Source organism: Chiloscyllium plagiosum, chromosome 5 (genome assembly GCF_004010195.1).
Source record: "Chiloscyllium plagiosum isolate BGI_BamShark_2017 chromosome 5, ASM401019v2, whole genome shotgun sequence".
Lineage (NCBI taxonomy): Eukaryota > Metazoa > Chordata > Chondrichthyes > Orectolobiformes > Hemiscylliidae > Chiloscyllium > Chiloscyllium plagiosum.
Genome location: NC_057714.1, coordinates 5,851,000 through 5,868,596, shown reverse-complemented (window position 1 = coordinate 5,868,596; position 17,597 = coordinate 5,851,000). Strand labels below are relative to the sequence as shown.

The 17,597-nt window shown below is 39.7% G+C and overlaps 1 protein-coding gene across 1 annotated transcript in view; it reads left to right on the top strand.

Moving 5' to 3' along the window:
• The window catches only part of chn2 (chimerin 2), a 360,252-nt gene that overhangs the window by 252,124 nt on the left and 90,531 nt on the right, over positions 1-17,597 (top strand). The window contains exon 6 of the mRNA XM_043689521.1: positions 4,358-4,643. Coding sequence (XP_043545456.1) covers positions 4,358-4,643 — 286 coding nt within the window. The remainder of the gene's footprint in view (positions 1-4,357; positions 4,644-17,597) is intronic.

Genomic DNA, 17,597 nt, shown 5'->3' with positions numbered 1-17,597 from the left:
TATAGGATTATTAAAGGATTGGACACTCTGGAGGCAGGAAACATGTTTCCGCTGATGGGTGAGTCCTGAACCAGAGGACACAGCTTAAAGATACGAGGTAGACCATTTGGGACAGAGATGAGGAGAAACTTCTTCACCCAGAGAGTGGTGGCTGTGTGGAATGCTCTGCCCCAGAGGGCAGTGGAGGCCCAGTCTCTGGATTCATTTAAGAAAGAGTTGGATAGAGCTCTCAAGGATAGTGGAATCAAGGGTTATGGAAATAAGACAGGAGCAGGATACTGATTAAGGATGATCAGCCATGATCATATTGAATGGTGGTGCTGGCTCGAAGGGCAGAATGGCCTACTCCTGCACCTAATGTCTATTGTCTATTCCATTATTCCGAAGCCTGTAAATATCAGAAAATGTTCGAGGAAGTTGCCAAGATGTGCTATTTTCCTGCTTCTCAGCTACCTTATGCTTGTTTTGGGCTCTAGCAAAATCATTAGAATCTTGGTCTATGTGTTGCATGACCTGAATTCTCGTGGTGAAGCTAAAAAGACTGTTCTTGATATTATAGCAGTACCTCATTGGACATAGTGCCAAGGGATTCTGGTAATACTCAGGACAGTGGGAAGTGAAGGAAACTCACCACTGGGTGGAAGCATACTTGTTACAAGGAAGTTTGCTGCTGTTTTTTGAGGCCAATCAGTTAAACTGCAGTGCATCACTGTAGGGCTTCCTCACAATGGTTTATGAAATCATTGTTTGTGAAACCAGTCAGTGGACTGGTCCGTATTCAGGACTCAGTGCCAATCAAATGACCATGCCAGTACTGTCACAGATTTCATCAGAAAGTGTGTAGAGGATTATGTGCCAAAGAAGTAAATCCCAGTATTCCCCAACTGGAACCATGGATGGACCGGAATACCCAGTCCCTACTAAAGTCCAGGTCAGAGGTATTTAAGTCTGGTGACCCTGACCTCTGCAGGAAATCTAGATACGATCTTCACACAGCCATCAGTGACACCATGGGACAACATCAGATTGAACTAGTCCCAGGCTCATCATATGAACACACGTTGACAGTGGTAAGGCTTATATGATATAATGGGCTACAAAGCAATGTTGAGTGGAATTGCTGCCGACAATGCATCTCTCCCCAGTGAGTTCAATACATTCTCTGCTAGATTTGAACAGAAGGTCAATGAAATGATGTCACCTATCCCAGCAGCCTTGGGTGTACCTGTCTCCACAGTGACAGTGCAGATGTCAGACCAGTCTTCTTGAGAGTGAATCCACTGAAAGCGATGGGCATGGACGGAGTCCCCAGCCATGCGCTCATATCCTGCATGAACCATCTGGTGGGAATTTTTGCAAACATCTTTAACCTCTCCTTGCTATGATGTAAGGTTTCCATTTGCTTCAACAAGACGCTATCATCCTGGTGCCAAATAAAACTGTCAGGCAATGTGCCTTAAAAACTATCACCTAGTGACTCAGACATCCATTATTATGAAGTGCTTTGAGATGACACGCATCAACTCCATTCTCCCAGATTGTCTTGATCCACCACAATTCACCTACTATTGCAATAGGTCCACGGCAGATACCATCTCCTTGACCTACGCTCATTCTTGGATCACCTGGATAACAACGACATCTATATAGGACTCTTATTTATTGACTCCAGCACCATAATTCCAACCAAACACATCTCCAAACTCCAAGACCTAGGACTCTGCTCCTCCCGCCCCTGCAACTGGATCCTCGACTTCCTGACCCACAGACTGCAATAAATAAGGACAGGCAACAACACCACCTCCACCATAATCCTCAACACCGGTGGCCTGAAACGCTGTGTACTCAGCCCCTTACTATACTCCTTATGCACTCTCAACTGTGTGGCCAAATTCAGCTCTAACTTCATTTACAAATTTTCAAATGACTCCACCATAGCAGGTTAGATCTCAAAAAATTGACAAAACACTACAGGAAAGCGATAGAGACCTTAGTGGCATGGTGTAAAGACAAAGTCTCTCCCTCAATGTCAGCAAAATGAAGGACTTCAGGAAGTCAAGTGGAGGACATGCTCCTGTCTATATCAATGGTGCTGAGGTGGAAGTGGTCAATGGCTTCAAATTCCTAGGAGTAAATATCACCACAATCTATCCTGGTCCATCCACATTGGTGCTCCCGTCAAGAAAGCACATCAATGCCTTTATTTCCTCAGAGGGCAAAGGAAGTTGGGCATGCCCACAATGACTCTTAACACTTTTTATAGATGCACCATAGAAAGCATCCTACTCAGATGCATTACAGTTTGGGATGGTGACTGCTCTGCCCAAGACCACAAGAAATTACAGAGAATTGTGAATGCATCCCAGTCCATCACAAAAACTAGCCTTCCTTCTATTTACTCTGTCTACTCTTTTCATTGCCTTGGGAAAGCAGCCAACATAATCAAAGACCCCTACCACCCTGGTTATCCTCTTTTCTATCCTCTTTCAACAGACAGGAGTTATGAAAGTTTGAATGCATGTTCCAACAGATTCAAGAACAACAACTTCCCTGCTATTATCAAAATTATGAACAGATCCCTCATATATTAGAGTTGATCTTTCTTTGAATCTTCTCTATGGCTGTAATACTGTATTCTGCGTTCTGCTCTATTACTCTGATGTACTTACATAACCATGACTTGGAGTGTTGGACTGGGGTGGACATAGTTAAAAATCATGCAACATCGGGCTATATTTGAACAGGTTTATTTGGAAGCACTAGCTTTCAGAGTGCTGCTCCTTCATCAGGTGGTACTTATGTCAGGAGGAGAAAGTGAGGTCTGCAAATGCTGGAGATCAGAGCTGGAAATGTGTTGCTGGAAAAGCGCAGCAGGTCAGGCAGCATCCAGGGAACAGGAGAATCGACGTTTCGGGCATAAGCCCTTCTTCAGGAATGATTTGCCTGGTGAGGTATGATTTGCCTGGTCAGCACGCAATAAGATACTTTTCACAATATCTCCGTACCTATGACAATAATAAATCAAGCCAGTGTTTATTCCACTGCGCCCATTATTTCTCAGGTGATGAAGTAATCTGTTGTGTGTACTTATGTGGTGAGAACGTTAGTGCCACTTAAATACAGGCAATGACCATCTCCAACAAAAGTCCTAATATCCATCTGCTGACATGCAATATCATTACTCCAGCTGAATCCCCCACATTTCAGAACAAAAACAGAAGATTTCCTTTCTTTTGTAATTTTAATGGGCACAGAACATCTCAAAGGTTTTCACAGCCAACAAATTACTTCTTAAATGTAGTCACTGTTGCAATGTAGAAAATTCAATAGTCAATTTTGCATGCACCAAACTGCAACAGCAACATGATTATAACTAAATAGTTTGGTTTTGTGATGTTGAGGGATCAGTTTAGGTCAAGAAATTGGGGACAAATCTCCTGGTCCTTTTCTTTTTTAAATGCTGCCACGCAGTCTTTTACATCTACCCAAGCAGGCCTCATGTTAACATCTAATTTGAAAGAGCATCTCCACCAGTGTAGTAATCACTCAGTATGTCATTGGAGTATCAGCCTTGGTACTTGTGGAATGTGACCAGAAACTGGAACCTTGTTTTACAAATAAGAAATTTTTAATTTAGGTTTGTGGGCACTCTTAAGGTAAAATTTAGTAATTAAGGGAGCTATGTGAATCTGAATCCTGCTTGTGACAAGAAGCCCGATTGGATTCGTTGCTGTGGTTTTAGTGAGACTCACTTTTTTTTACTGGGAAGAAAATTTAAGATTGCATCAAAAAGGCACATTTTGGTAAAGTTCTCATCAGTATATTCACAAGAATACCAACATAATGGGCATCAACATTTTTAAAATTATTCTGTATGAGAAGGGCATGTTGACTGGTTTTCAAGTAGACTCTGATTGGTAGAGATGTGGCCCAGGTAGACCTGCCAGTTTTCTGGTGATTGATCATTAACTGCTAAACTTTGTTTAAATTTAAACCAGGAGGGTTGACTCCATTTATACACACACTTATACATGTCATGGGTAATTAACGAGTGTAGATAACTTTGGTTTGTATTTCCCCATTGATCTAATTTTGATTTTATACTTCAATTTATTAAAATATGTTTTTGCAAGGTAAAACACTTTCCACTTAACACCCCCGTCCCAATTTTCTCAATAAAACATTTGAGTTTTTTAATAAACTCATTGTGTTGTGTTTCCTGATCATATTTCTTGTATCATGTTCACCCAATTTTTCATTTGTAGCTATATTTTACTTGAATTATCCTGTGATTTATTTGATTTAGATCCTGAGGACACTGCTTATAACTATTGTCTTTTTGGTGTTTTCTTTGTAGGTTTGGATATCAGACCTTAAACTACAGGTTGTTCTATGATGGAAAGCATTTTGTTGGTGAGAAGCGTTTTGAGTCGATTCATGATTTAGTGACTGATGGTTTGATAACACTGTACATAGAAACTAAAGCATCTGAGTATATTTCAAAGATGACAACGAATCCCATCTATGAGCACATAGGATATGCCACACTGTTGAGAGAACAAACTTCAAAAAGACTGATTAAAGCAAAGCATGACAGTAGGAAGGTGTCCTTGGTGAACGATGAGAACAGTTCTGTTGAAAAGGTAAGAATTTCCATTTGTTTTTGTTGCCATGGAAATGGTTATTTCATGGCTTTATTTTTATTTGCAACTTCTTTTAACACAGCATTTTTTTTACAGGTTCTACATGGTTACTTATGTCCTGCCTGATGTCATTAATGTCATGCATTTTGAATTTCATGGGATAATACTCTGCTTTCCAAGTACTCGATCTGTGGTACAAAAATGATATATTTGCAACACTATACCAATTAGGTTTTTGTGTTACCTGCGTCGTACTGCTCAATCTTCATTGTATTTTTTGGAAATGCCAATTTAAGGGTTACATTAAACATTTGCTTATAGTGGATAAATCATGTACAAAAAATGCTTGTAGTTGTCTGACACTGATATATATGTGGTTGACAGTGAGACAGAAGATCACATAATCCAACTAACAAATGCAAACTCTATCATGGAGATGCCAGATACCTAGATAATTTCTTGATCAATCATGGTAATGTAACACGTCTGCTGAAATTAATTTCAAAGCTTTATGATCCACTGAGTGAAAAAATTTCACTCTATCACAGTCTTAAATAATGAGCATCCTCTCCTGAATCACTGCCCTGAGTCGGTTCCTTCGCCAAGAGAAACAGTTTCTCTGTCAATTCTGTCAAGCCCTTTCAGGAGTTTGTATGTTTCATGTAGGTCATCTAATTCGCTAGACTCCAGAGAAGAACAGACCCACTTTACTCAGCTTCTCAGCCCAGGAACCAATCTAGTGAATCTTTGTTGTGTTACATCCAAGATGCATAGAGTATGAATATTATGGAATCTCACTGTATGTCATTATTTTCACTTACCTTCCAGTTATAATAGATGGTATTTGATATGTTGGGAAAATACAGCACTGAATTGTTTCATCTGCTTCACACATTTTAGTAAAAGAAAATATTTTCATTACTGTATAACTGTATGCAAAATAAGAGTTCTATAGCAAGTCCAAGTACCAATCATCAGAAATTTGCTTGCATGAAAGAAAGTCAAATTTGTAACCATTAACTGAAGAATAATGCAATTGGAAGTCTATATACGCCACGTAAATTACCCTAATCAATCTTCTCTCTTATCTCATCAAAAAAATAATTTGAACAATTTAGTGAAACATGAATTGCCATTAACAAATCAGTGCTTAATTAACCTTCATTTGCCTCAGTAACTACTGATTTTGTATTAAAGCATTGCTCTAAAAGCTTCCCCACTACCAAGGTTGACTGAACTGTAGATGTTGGACTTATCTTTACATCCTTTTTTTTAAACAAAGCTTTAACATTATCATTCTCATGTACTCTGGTACTACCCTTGCATCAAAGGAGGGTCAGAAAATTCTGATCAGAGCCTCCTGAGTTTCTCCCTTCAATTTCTTCACTATCCTTGAGTCCATTTCACATGGTCCTGGTGTCTTATAAACTTTAAATAGTCAGCATGTCCAATAGCACCTCCTTAGCAATTTTGGGTGCTGGCAGGTGGGACTAGATTGGGTTGGGATATCTGGTCAATAGACAATAGGTGCAGGAGTAGGCCATTCTGCCCTTCGAGCCTGCACCACCATTCAATATGATCATGGCTGATCATCCTTAATCAGTATCCTGTTCCTGCCTTATCTCCATAACCCTTGATTCCATTATCCTTGAGAGCTCTATCCAACTCTTTCTTAAATGAATCCAGAGACTGGGCCTCCACTGCCCTCTGGGGCAGAGCATTCCATACAGCCACCACTCTCTGGGTGAAGAAGTTTCTCCTCATCTCTGTCCTAAATGGTCTACCTCGTATTTTTAAGCTGTGTCCTCTGGTTTGGCATGGATGGCTTGGACCAAAGGGTCTGTTTCCATGCTGTACATCTCTATGACTCTAAGTCAGTACTACATAACCCTGTCTTCCACTATGACCTGGGAAGCACCACTTCCCTTGGTAAAGATACATGTGAAGTATTAATTTCATACTTCACCTATTCCTGCTGGATCCAAAACTTTGCTGATTTTGAATACTGCTTTCCTAGAATAGTTATTCAGCAAATCAAACTATTCAATAGACCAATAGCTGAACTAGATTTACTTGCCTTTGCCACAGTTAATCAATTGCAATATTGAAAATTCAGGGAGAGTTCCAGATTTCCCACAGCCTTTGTTTGAAATCATGCTTTTTCAATGTAAATGGGCCATTTCTAACATTAAAACTGTGCTCCTTGCTCTGAGTTTACTCATCAAAGGAATTAACTTGATTCAACGCATTAAATCACTATTATTTTAATTAATTCAATTAGATTGCATCTGAACTGCTCAAAGTCAAGGGAATGAGAATCAAATTTATGTAATCATCCTTGTAAATTAATCCTTAAGGCAAATTTGTACTATACTCCTTTAATGCACATGACGTCAGCCTTCTGACCAAGACTATCTGCAAACAACGTTGTATTCAGAGCACCAATCCAAATATAAAGGCACTTATTCTGGATATGGATGATGTTGCTCTGTATTTTGGCAGGAACCGCTGTCCATGGTCAGTATGATCCTGCAGGCCAGTTTCACCATTCACGATGATGGTTGTTCATTTACCTCAATGCCATTTTCCAATGCTATCCCCGTAATCCTCAATGTCATTAATGTATAGAATTCTATTGATCTCTACCTTGAATGATTTACCACATCTCTCTGTGATAGTCATTCCAAAGATCCCCAACCTCTGAGTGACCAAATACCTTCTTATTCTAGATGGAAATGTGTTGCTGGAAAAGCGCAGCAGGTCAGGCAGCATCTAGGGAACAGGAGAATCGACGTTTCGGGCATTAGTCCTTCCTGAAGAAGGGCTAATGCCCGAAACGTCGATTCTCCTGTTCCCTAGATGCTGCCTGACCTGCTTCGCTTTTCCAGCAACACATTTCCATCTCTGATCTCCAGCATCTGCAGACCTCACTTTCTCCACCTTCTTATTCTAGTCCTAAGTGACTTGCCCCTTGTTGTGAGGCTTTGGTTGCAGACCACTCCCTCCCCAGCCATGGGAAACATTCTTTCTGCATCTACAATGTCTAATGCTTTAAGCATTTCCAAGTTTCAATTAATTACCTTTAGTCTTCAAAAGTCTAGAGAATACCACCCTGTCTCCTCAATCTCTCTTCATAGGACAATCCAGCTATCCTAGCAATTAGTTCACTGTACTTCTTCTATGGCAAATAATTTCCTCCTATGAAAGTGGCCCAAAACTGCACACATTACTCCTGGTTCAGTTTGAATACCATTACACATAATTGAAGCAAGACATCTTTACTCCTAAAACTAAATCCTCTTACAATGAAGGGCTTAGGTTTAAATGACTAGGAATAAACTAGGAGTATGCTTGAAACGTCGATTCTTCTGCTCCTTAGATGCTGCCTGACCGGCTGTGCTTTTCCAGCACCACACTCTCCAACTCTAATCTCCAGCATCTGCAGTCCTCACTTTCATCCAGGAATAAATCCAGTTAGGTCCTTTTGAAGAGCAACACTTTGCAATTTCTCACTGTTTAAGAAATACTCAGCAGCTCCACCCCCATTCCTCCCATTAAAGTGAATAACTACACACATCTACATTACATTGTATCTTACATATTCTTGCTTCTTCGTTTCATCCTCATAACAATTCATACCTAGTTTTTGATCATCTACAAACTTGGAAAAATGGTACCCATATCCAAACCATTGATGTATGTTGCAAATAGCTCGAATGGAAGTAATTATCTTTATGGTACCCCATTAATTACAGCCTGCCAACCTAAGAATGACCTGTTTATTCATACTGTCTGTTTTCTCTTTTATTGCTAAATGGAGGAGTAAGGCTAATTTGGAACGAAAAAGGGAACATGGAAGCATAGAGCAGTAAAGGAACCAAAGTGGTTGATGTTCCCCAGGCCATGGTGAAAGTTGAAAATACTCTGTCATTACAGCGGTTTAAAATTGATCAGAAAGAAGTATTGGGTTGAGTATTGGTTCTTAAAGTTGACATGGCACTGGGACCAGATAAGATGCATCCAAAGGAATCGTGAGTGGAAATTACAGGGGCACAGGCCATAATTTTTCAATTTTCCCTGGAGTTGAGGAGACTGGAGGATTGCAAACATCATGGTCTTGTTTAAAAATGGTTGTAGAATAAGCCAGCAATTACAGACCGATCAGATCAATTAACTTCAGTGATGGGAAGCTTCCAGAAACAGTTATTTAACATAGAATCTGTAGTTAGATTGGAAGAGCGTGGGTTGATTTAACAGAATAAGTATGGGTATCTAAAGGGGAAATTAGATTTAACTTGGGGGAGATTTCTGAAGAGGAAACAAAGTCAATGAGAGCAATATGTTTAATGGGTTGTACATCCAGTGTTTGACACAATGCCACATAATAGATTTGTGTGAAAAAGGTACAGTTGCAAAGTGAACAAACATTTGGCTGAGTTATAGGAAGCAGTCGTGGTCAATGGATATTTTTCATGTTGGAGGAAGGTTTGTGGAGAGGTTCCCCAGGGGTTGATGTTGGGGCCCTTGTTGATGTGTATATTAGTATTCCAGATCTTGGTGTGCAGGAGACAATTTCAGAATTTGTCAATGATACAAAACTTCCAATCTACATAAACTGAGGAAACTGTAGAATTTTGAAAGCTGTAGATAAGTTGGTTGGGGGATGGAGAAGTAACAAATGAAATTCAGTGCATAAGAAATGTGTGGTGATGTATTTTGGTAGGAACAGCATAGAAGGGGTTATAAAATGAGGGATAGAATTCTAAAGAGAACAGTGGAGTGGTGACATCTGAGTCTATATCTGCATAGAGTGTTCAAAGTGGCAGAATGAGTGTGTGGATAACAGTTAATGTAGCATACTGTATCCTGCACTTTACTACTGGGAGCACAGAGTTCAGCATAACTTCCATGTACTTGTGTGATACACTTGTTAGACCTCAGCTGAAGTATTGTCTACAGTTTTGGGCACTATATTTATAAGAAGTGCATAAATGCATTGGAGAGAGTGCAAAGTGATGTACAAGAATGCTTCCAGGGTTGAAAAGCTTCAATTATGAGGATAGATTGGAGAGGTTGGGGCAATTCCCTTTGGAGCACAGATGGGTAAGACATCTGATAGAAGTTTTCAAAATCATGTGGGGTTTTAATATAGTAGGTAGGAAGTAACTGACCCTGCTCATGAAAGGATTGAAAAGGAGATTTGGAAGAAACCTTAGTGATTTGCAAATCTGATGTGTGGGGGAAAAAACATTCTTCACAGAACACCATGGTTTGGGTCTGGAAAGAGGTAGGAACTAACTGATCCTGCTCATGAAAGGATTGAAAAGGAGATTTGGAAGAAACCTTAGTGATTTGCAAATCTGATGTGTGGGGAAAAAACATTCTTCACAGAACACCATGGTTTGGGTCTGGAAAGGACTGCCTGGAAATATGGTAGAGGTAAGTCAACTGAGGCTTCGAAAAGGGTTTGAAATGGTATGGGAAAAAGGCTCATTTAGAGAGCTAATACGGGCAAAATGGGCCAAGTCGCCTCATTCTGCGCCATAACATTTCTGTGATACTTTCCATTTAGTATTCCTCAGTCTATGTCAGTATATTACCTTCTAACTTTCTGTATGGGACCTTACCAAAAGCCTTTTGCAAGTCCAAGTACATCCCTCCACTGCTTCCCCTTACTAACTCTGCTCGTAACAAATTGAAAAAACACTGACAGGTTTGTCATTCATGATTTTCCCTTCATAAATTGATATTCACTCTGCTCAGTCCGATCAAATGTTCAGTTATCGCATCCTTTAAAATAGATTCTCCTATTATCCCTATCACTCATGTCACGCTCAAAGGCCTGTGGTTCCTCTCATTCTCCCTCCCTGCTTTCTTAAGAAGCAGGGTTACATTTTCAACCTTCCAATCTGTAAGTACCATTCCAGAATCTCTAGAATTTTTAAGGATGGGGGGGGTCACCAATGTAGCCACTATCGTTATAGCTTCTTGTTTGAACACTGAGATGTTGATCATTGAGTCTTGAAGATTTGTGAACTTTTATTCCCATTCATTGCTGCAATACTGTTTTCAACTTAAGGTGAGGGGGAAAAGATGAATTATTTTCACACAGAGGGTAGTGCATGTATGGAATGAATTGCGAGAGCAAATGGTAGAGGTGGGTACAGTTACAACATTTAAAAGGCATTTGGATGGGTACATGAGTAGGAAAGGTTGAGAGGATATCTGCGAAAGTTAGGCAAATGGGACCTGTTCAGTTTAGGTGACCTGGTCAGCATGGATCAATTGGACCAAAGAGTCTGTTTCCATTCTGTGTGACTCCAACTGAAACTAATTTCAGTGTTGCTTAAAAAAAGGCACACTTTGTTGAAGGTTTTCATCTTGCACTCATTTGGTTATTATGCCAGGATACCAATTCAAAGGGAAAACCCACATTTGTACTACATTAGAGGAGACTGCTGATTGGTTGGTTAGTGGACTCTAGTTGGCCACAGTGATGGCATGGAGAATGTATCCATTAGGACGTTGCCTTGAGAATTGAACCAAAGAGTGGCTGTCACCTATTTTGTTGAATTTGAAACAGGCACAACCCACATACATGTTTTTCCTGCCTGCAAAGGGCCCTTTGTATTGATAGATGTAGCTGCCAGTGCACCATTAATACAAGCCCAACTGATAATCCTAAATTAGTTGTCAGTGAAATCTTTACACACTCCGGATTATCAAGCAAATGTTGTCCAGTTGCAGAATTTTGACAAATATTGGACATTGCGTTATAGCATCTTTTAAGCTTGCTTATTGCAAACAGTAGAGGAATACAATGTTTGATACAATCTGCTAGTCTTTGACTTGTACAGCTGTTTCTTCCTGGCATCAGATTGCTGCTGCATTTTGTATACCTCATTATCTCATTTGTGTTCTTTTTTAATTCATTCATGGGATATGGGCGTCACTGGCTGGACCAACATTTATTGCCCATCCTTAATTGTCACTGGTTTGCCACTGCCATTTCAGAGGGCAGTTAACCGTCAGCGATGTTTTTGTGGGTCTGGAATCAGACGTAGATCAGACCAGGTAATGATGACAGTATTCTTTCCCTAAAGGTAATTAATGAACAAAATATGTTTTTACGACAATCGACAGTGGTTACCATTAAACTAGCTTTTAATTCCAGATTTTCATTGATTCAGATTTCATCGTCTGCCATGATGGATTGCAAACCCATGTCCGCTGAGTATCAGCCTTTCTCTCTGGTTAACTAGGAGAAAGTGAGGTCTGCAGATGCTGGAGATCAAAGTTGAAACTTTATTGCTGGAACAGCACAGCAGGTCAGGCAGCATCCAGGGAACAGGAGATTCGACGTTTCGGGCACAGGCCCTGAAGAAGGGCCTGTGCCCGAAACGTCGAATCTCCTGTTCCCTGGATGCTGCCTGACCTGCTGTGCTGTTCCAGCAATAAAGTTTCAATCTCTGGTTAACTAGTCCAGTGGCACAGGCAGAGCATCATCTTGAGTTGTCTCTGGCAGTTAACTGTTAATCAGCATTAATGAGTGTATTCTTCTTGGCAACATCCCTACCAATATCAACTTGCTAATCTACCAGCACCCTACTCCCATGCAGTGTAAATATTAGTTTTCCTTTGTATCGTTATTCTTGTGAAATATTGTGATGGGCACAGGATGAAAAGTTTCAATAAAATGTATCCTATTTCAACAATACTCAAGTTCATTTATATCCTATTCTCTCTCTCTTTGTTAGCTGCTTCATCCTCCTTTACTGAATTCTAAAGTCCTCATGCTTTTTACATTTCTTGGCAATTTTATGAACCTCCTCATTTGATTCAATACCGTCCTTAATTTCCTTTGATATCAGTGAATGACTTACTTTCCTTGTTGTGTTTTTCAGCCTTTTATATTATATCACAATTATTTATTGTAAACCATCTATTATTTCCACGTGCTAGCCACTGTCTGTCTGCCATCAAATGTTTGAATGTATTTTCCCAATCCACCACAACCAAGTTATTCTTCATAGGTTCCATTGTTTATATTAAAGACACAGGCTTTGGTTGAAACAATATCATTTTCAAATGTTATGTTTTTTTTTTCATTTTATTGTCGCTCTTCTCTAAATATTATTTTATTAAGTAGCCTCTTCTCCTTGCATAATACTAGATCTAAACTAACCTATTCCCTAGTTGGTTCCTCAACACATTGCTCTGGAAAACCATCTCACACACGTACCAGAAATTGGTCTTCCTCAGCATTGGCGTTCATTAAATTTTCCCAAAATCATCCACAATTACTGTCTTTTCCTTGTTACAGGCAACTCTAATTCATACCATGCCCTACGTTACCTTTCTGCTTGCCATACAAACAACTCCATACTGTTTGCTGTCCATTCTCTGGTCTTTACTCCATCCAATTAGATTACAGATTACAGATTACATTACAGTGTGGAAACAGGCCCTTCGGCCCAACAAGTCCACACCGACCCTCCGAAGCGAACCCACCCATACCCCTACATTTACCCCTTACCTAACACTACGGGTAATTTAGCATGGCCAATTCACCTGACCCTGCACATATTTGGACTGTGGGAGGAAACCGGAACACCCGGAGGAAACCCACGCAGACACGGGGAGAACGTGCAAACTCCACACAGTCAGTCGCCTGAGGCAGGAATTGAACCCGGGTCTCCGGCGCTGTGAGGCAGCAGTGCTAACCACTGTGCCACCGTGCCTCCCACAATTAGATGCTACATTTTTTTTGACATTCATGTCTTACTAATGCACCGATTCCATCCTTTATTAAAATCACTACCTCATCTTCTTCCTAAATAATGAGTACCTTGAATATTTAGATCTCAGTCATGATCACCCCTCAGTCATGCCTCCACAATAGCAACTAGATCCTCCCCATTTATTTCCGGTTTTGCTGTTATTTCACCTCTCTATCTGTACACTGCATGCATTTTATACTGTAATATTAAACTTTTATGCTACCGTTTTAGCATTATTCTGTTTTTTAGCCGATCTGATGTTTGCATTTGTTTTGCTGCCTTCCACTTTTGTTCATTTCTACCCTCCCATTGTCAAGTTTGCTTTAATAAGCCAAACAACTCCTTGTACTGTAGATCTGGAAAGAAAACGGAAATTGCTGGCAAAGCTCAACAGGTCTAGCAGCATCTTTATTAGATTAGATTCCCTGCAGTGTGGAAACAGGCCCTTTGGCCCAACCAGTCCACACCGACCCTCTGAAGAGTAACCCACCCAGACCCATTTCCCTCTGACTAATGCACCTAACACTACGGGTAATTTAGCATGGCCAATTCACCTGACCCTGCACATCTTTGGACTGTGGGAGGAAACCGGAGCACCCGGAGGAAACCCACACAGACACGGGGAGAATGTGCAAACTCCACACAGTCAGTCGCCTAAGGCTGGAATCGAACCTGGGATCCTGGTGCTGTGAGGCAGCAGTGCTAACCACTGAGCCACTGTGCCACCCATCTGCGGGGAGATAGCAGAATTAACATTAAGTGACTCTTCAGCAGAACACCAGATTCATTTTCCTCTATTCTGAATTCCCTCTCAGCTTGTCAGGAGGTTGAAAACCTAATTTAAAATCTTCCCAGTAGCACCACTAAATCCATCTGCAATGATATTAATCCTGGTCACCTGTCCTTGTTCAGCTCCCACCTGTCCCAGAATCAGTTCCATTGATCTGGAAATGTAAATCACTTTCTCCTTAACCAGCTGCATGTTCATTCTCTCATTCATCTTATTTCTATGCTCACTGGCATGTAGTACTGCGATTAATGATTCCTGATGAAGGGTTCCTGCCCGAAACATCGATTTTCCTGCACCTCGGATGCTGCCTGACCTGCTGTGCTTTTCCAGCACCACTCTAATTCTTGTACTGGGATTAATGCTGAGCTTAAGGTCTGAGAGGTTCTGCTTTTCTATTTCTTTCTTAACTGCCTGCACTCTGCATTCAGGATCTATAGTGGCCTTCCTACTCATGTTATTGCCACACCATTGTAAACCTCAACCTATGTACGCTCACTGCTGCCCCCACTCCAAAATAAATGTTCTGCAGCCGCTTCGTGCTATCCTCGACCTTAACGCTATGGAGGTGACATACCATCCTGCAGTCATATCTACATTCACAGGAACATCTAGATGTTTCCCTAACAATTGAATCTTCCATCACATTGCCCTTCCATTCTTCTCTCCATTTCTTTGCACATCAGTGGTGTTTGGGAACTTATTGTGTGAGTAATTAAAGCCATGGTACCATGCTGCATCACTCTGTGGTGTTTTTGCTTTAGTATCTGAATGTGATCTGCTGCCAACTTGTATATAAAGCAGATCTAACAATTGCAACTGACTAATCTGAAGCATCTGAATTGAATATAAGAACCTCAGTTTAAAATTCCCATCCGGACTTCAAGTTATTTTCTGAAGGTTGAATAATTTTTATTCTTACTTGATGTTTTTGGCGTTCCATTGAAAGAGCAAGGAAAGGCTAGTTATAAAGAAATTAATCATGGCATGTGTTCTAAGAAGAAACAGAATTATGTAAAAATAACAGTTATCAGATGTTGCACAATGTTTAGCTATAAAAGTGAGTTAATATTGTTTAATTAGTAACTTTTGTAAAACCATATTTCTCAGTCAATTTGGGAGTGGATTATAACCTTCGTGGTTTTCATATTATAAATCATGACTCAACCAGCAACTGACTGGGTCACTTTATTCAGTTAAGCTCATTAAAGGTACTTGTGTTCTACATAGCCAATTCATTAATAGCTAACTCCTCTGATACGCGAGGTAAAATCGAAATCCTCTCTGCGTTTGAAAATGCCTTTCAAACATCACTAATTATGATTTTTTTTTGGTCAGTAAAGTGAGCTGAATGTAAATTATATTTGATGTGTTCATTATGCTCTTCAGTACATTCCTCAGTTTTATATGAAGGTCATCCTTTAAGTGAAAAAACACAAGAGCATGTTTGATGTGGCAATTTGTGGCATTTCTGGTTGATGTAAACCAAAGCTCTGAATATATTTACATAGTTGAGAAATTCAAGTTTATTTTCTAGTAACAGCAAGTAAAATATCTTCTGTTTTGCCATATTACATTAAGTGTGTTTTCTTTTAACTTTTAAACATTCTAATATTGGTGCTGATTTTCTTTGTTATTCTCCTATTTAGTAGATAACATTTATGTTCAAAATATTTCCATAAATAACGGGCTCGGTAATATCTTGTCGTTTTTGCTGGTTGTTGATGTGTATGCCTGAACAGTAAGTCTTGGGAGGTTATTCAACAATTGGATCATCACAGCTGAGATTTAGCATGTCCTCACTTAATAACTTGCTATGTATAATTTCAGCAGCTGTCAGGGGAGAAGAATTCAAAATGGCAACTTTGCCTTGTTTACCTCATTCCTCACCTAGTGATGTGGATGTTCCCTTTGATGTTACAGCATCAATGTCAACAACAGCTCTTACTTTACACTGTTGCCCAAAGAAACAGAGATAGTCCTTTGGAAGTATTAAGAAGTGCTGTGTCCTAAAACCTGCATTGGAAGCATTGGCAGTAACTGATAAAAACACGTCTATTTTGTTATGCCTGTTGCCATGTTGAATTCTTTTTTCCCAGCTATGAGCAGGCAGAGCTTTTCACCACACTGTTTAACACAGTCAGTGAAGACAAACCTTGCTAGCTATTTTGGAGAGTCCTTCATAGAGTCATAGAGATGTACAGCACGGAAACAAACCCTTCGCTCCCACTCGTCCATGCCAACCAAATATCCTAACCTAATCTAGTCCTATTTGCCAGCGCTTGGTCCATATCCCTCTAAACCCTTCCTCTTAACGTACCGATCCAGATGCCTTTTAAATGTTGTAATTGTACCAACTCTATCACTTGCTCTGGTAGCTTATTCCACACATGCACCACCTATTGCATGAAAAGGTTGTCCCTTAGGTCCCTTTTAAATTTTTCCCCTCTCCATCTAAACCCTTAACACTATAGCTGCTATTCTATGTTTGGAAAGTTAAAATCCCCTAATAACCACACTATTGTTCTTATAGATAACTGTAATCTCCTTACAAATTTGTTTCTCAATTTCTTGCTGACTTTTGGGGGTCTATAATACATTCCCAATAAGGTGATTATCCCTTATTTCAATCAGGATAAGCCTCTAAGCATGTGTGCACACTTATTTGTTGTTGTTAATTCTGTTGAAATGTTTAAATGAAAATATACTCACAATTGAGTGGCTCCGAGGTCCTTGAGTTGAGAAAATTCTGTCTGATGACAGCCCTCTGATTGTTTGAGCTGCATTATTTTGGGTTTGTAAGTACTAGCACAGCAGGTACAAGTATTGGGAACCATCAAACAGAAAGTATCCTCTGTCTGTCTGTCTGTCATGCATAAAAACTGAGAAAAATTGAAACAAGAAATTCTAACCTAAAAAAAATTTGAATTGAAAAATGACCATTACCCTACAAAAAAAAGTGTCATCCATTCCAAAACTTAAAAAAATTGTCAATTTAACTCACTGTTGAAATTTATACTCTAGATTGGAATTTTTTAGGAAATAGACATTTTCTTTTTCCACCCATGTCAAACTCTTTGACTTTTGTCTGTCTTAATTGAGATTTAATGTTTGGGATTTTCAAAGCCGTACAATTTAAGTTGCACAGCAGTGGTTTAGAAATCCTTTCTTTTCTCTGCTTAAAATTAAGTATGCTGCAGTAAAGTTACCTTCTGTTATAGTCAAAACTGCTTGTGAATTGTTTTTGGCTTGAATAGTAATCTGTCAGGCAAGTTGATCATTTTGGTCACCATGTTGGGATATCAATATTTTGTGGTGACTTGTGGAACAATAGGGCACAAATATCAGCATTCCCAGTTAAGTCGTAACAATTTTTGACATGAAATA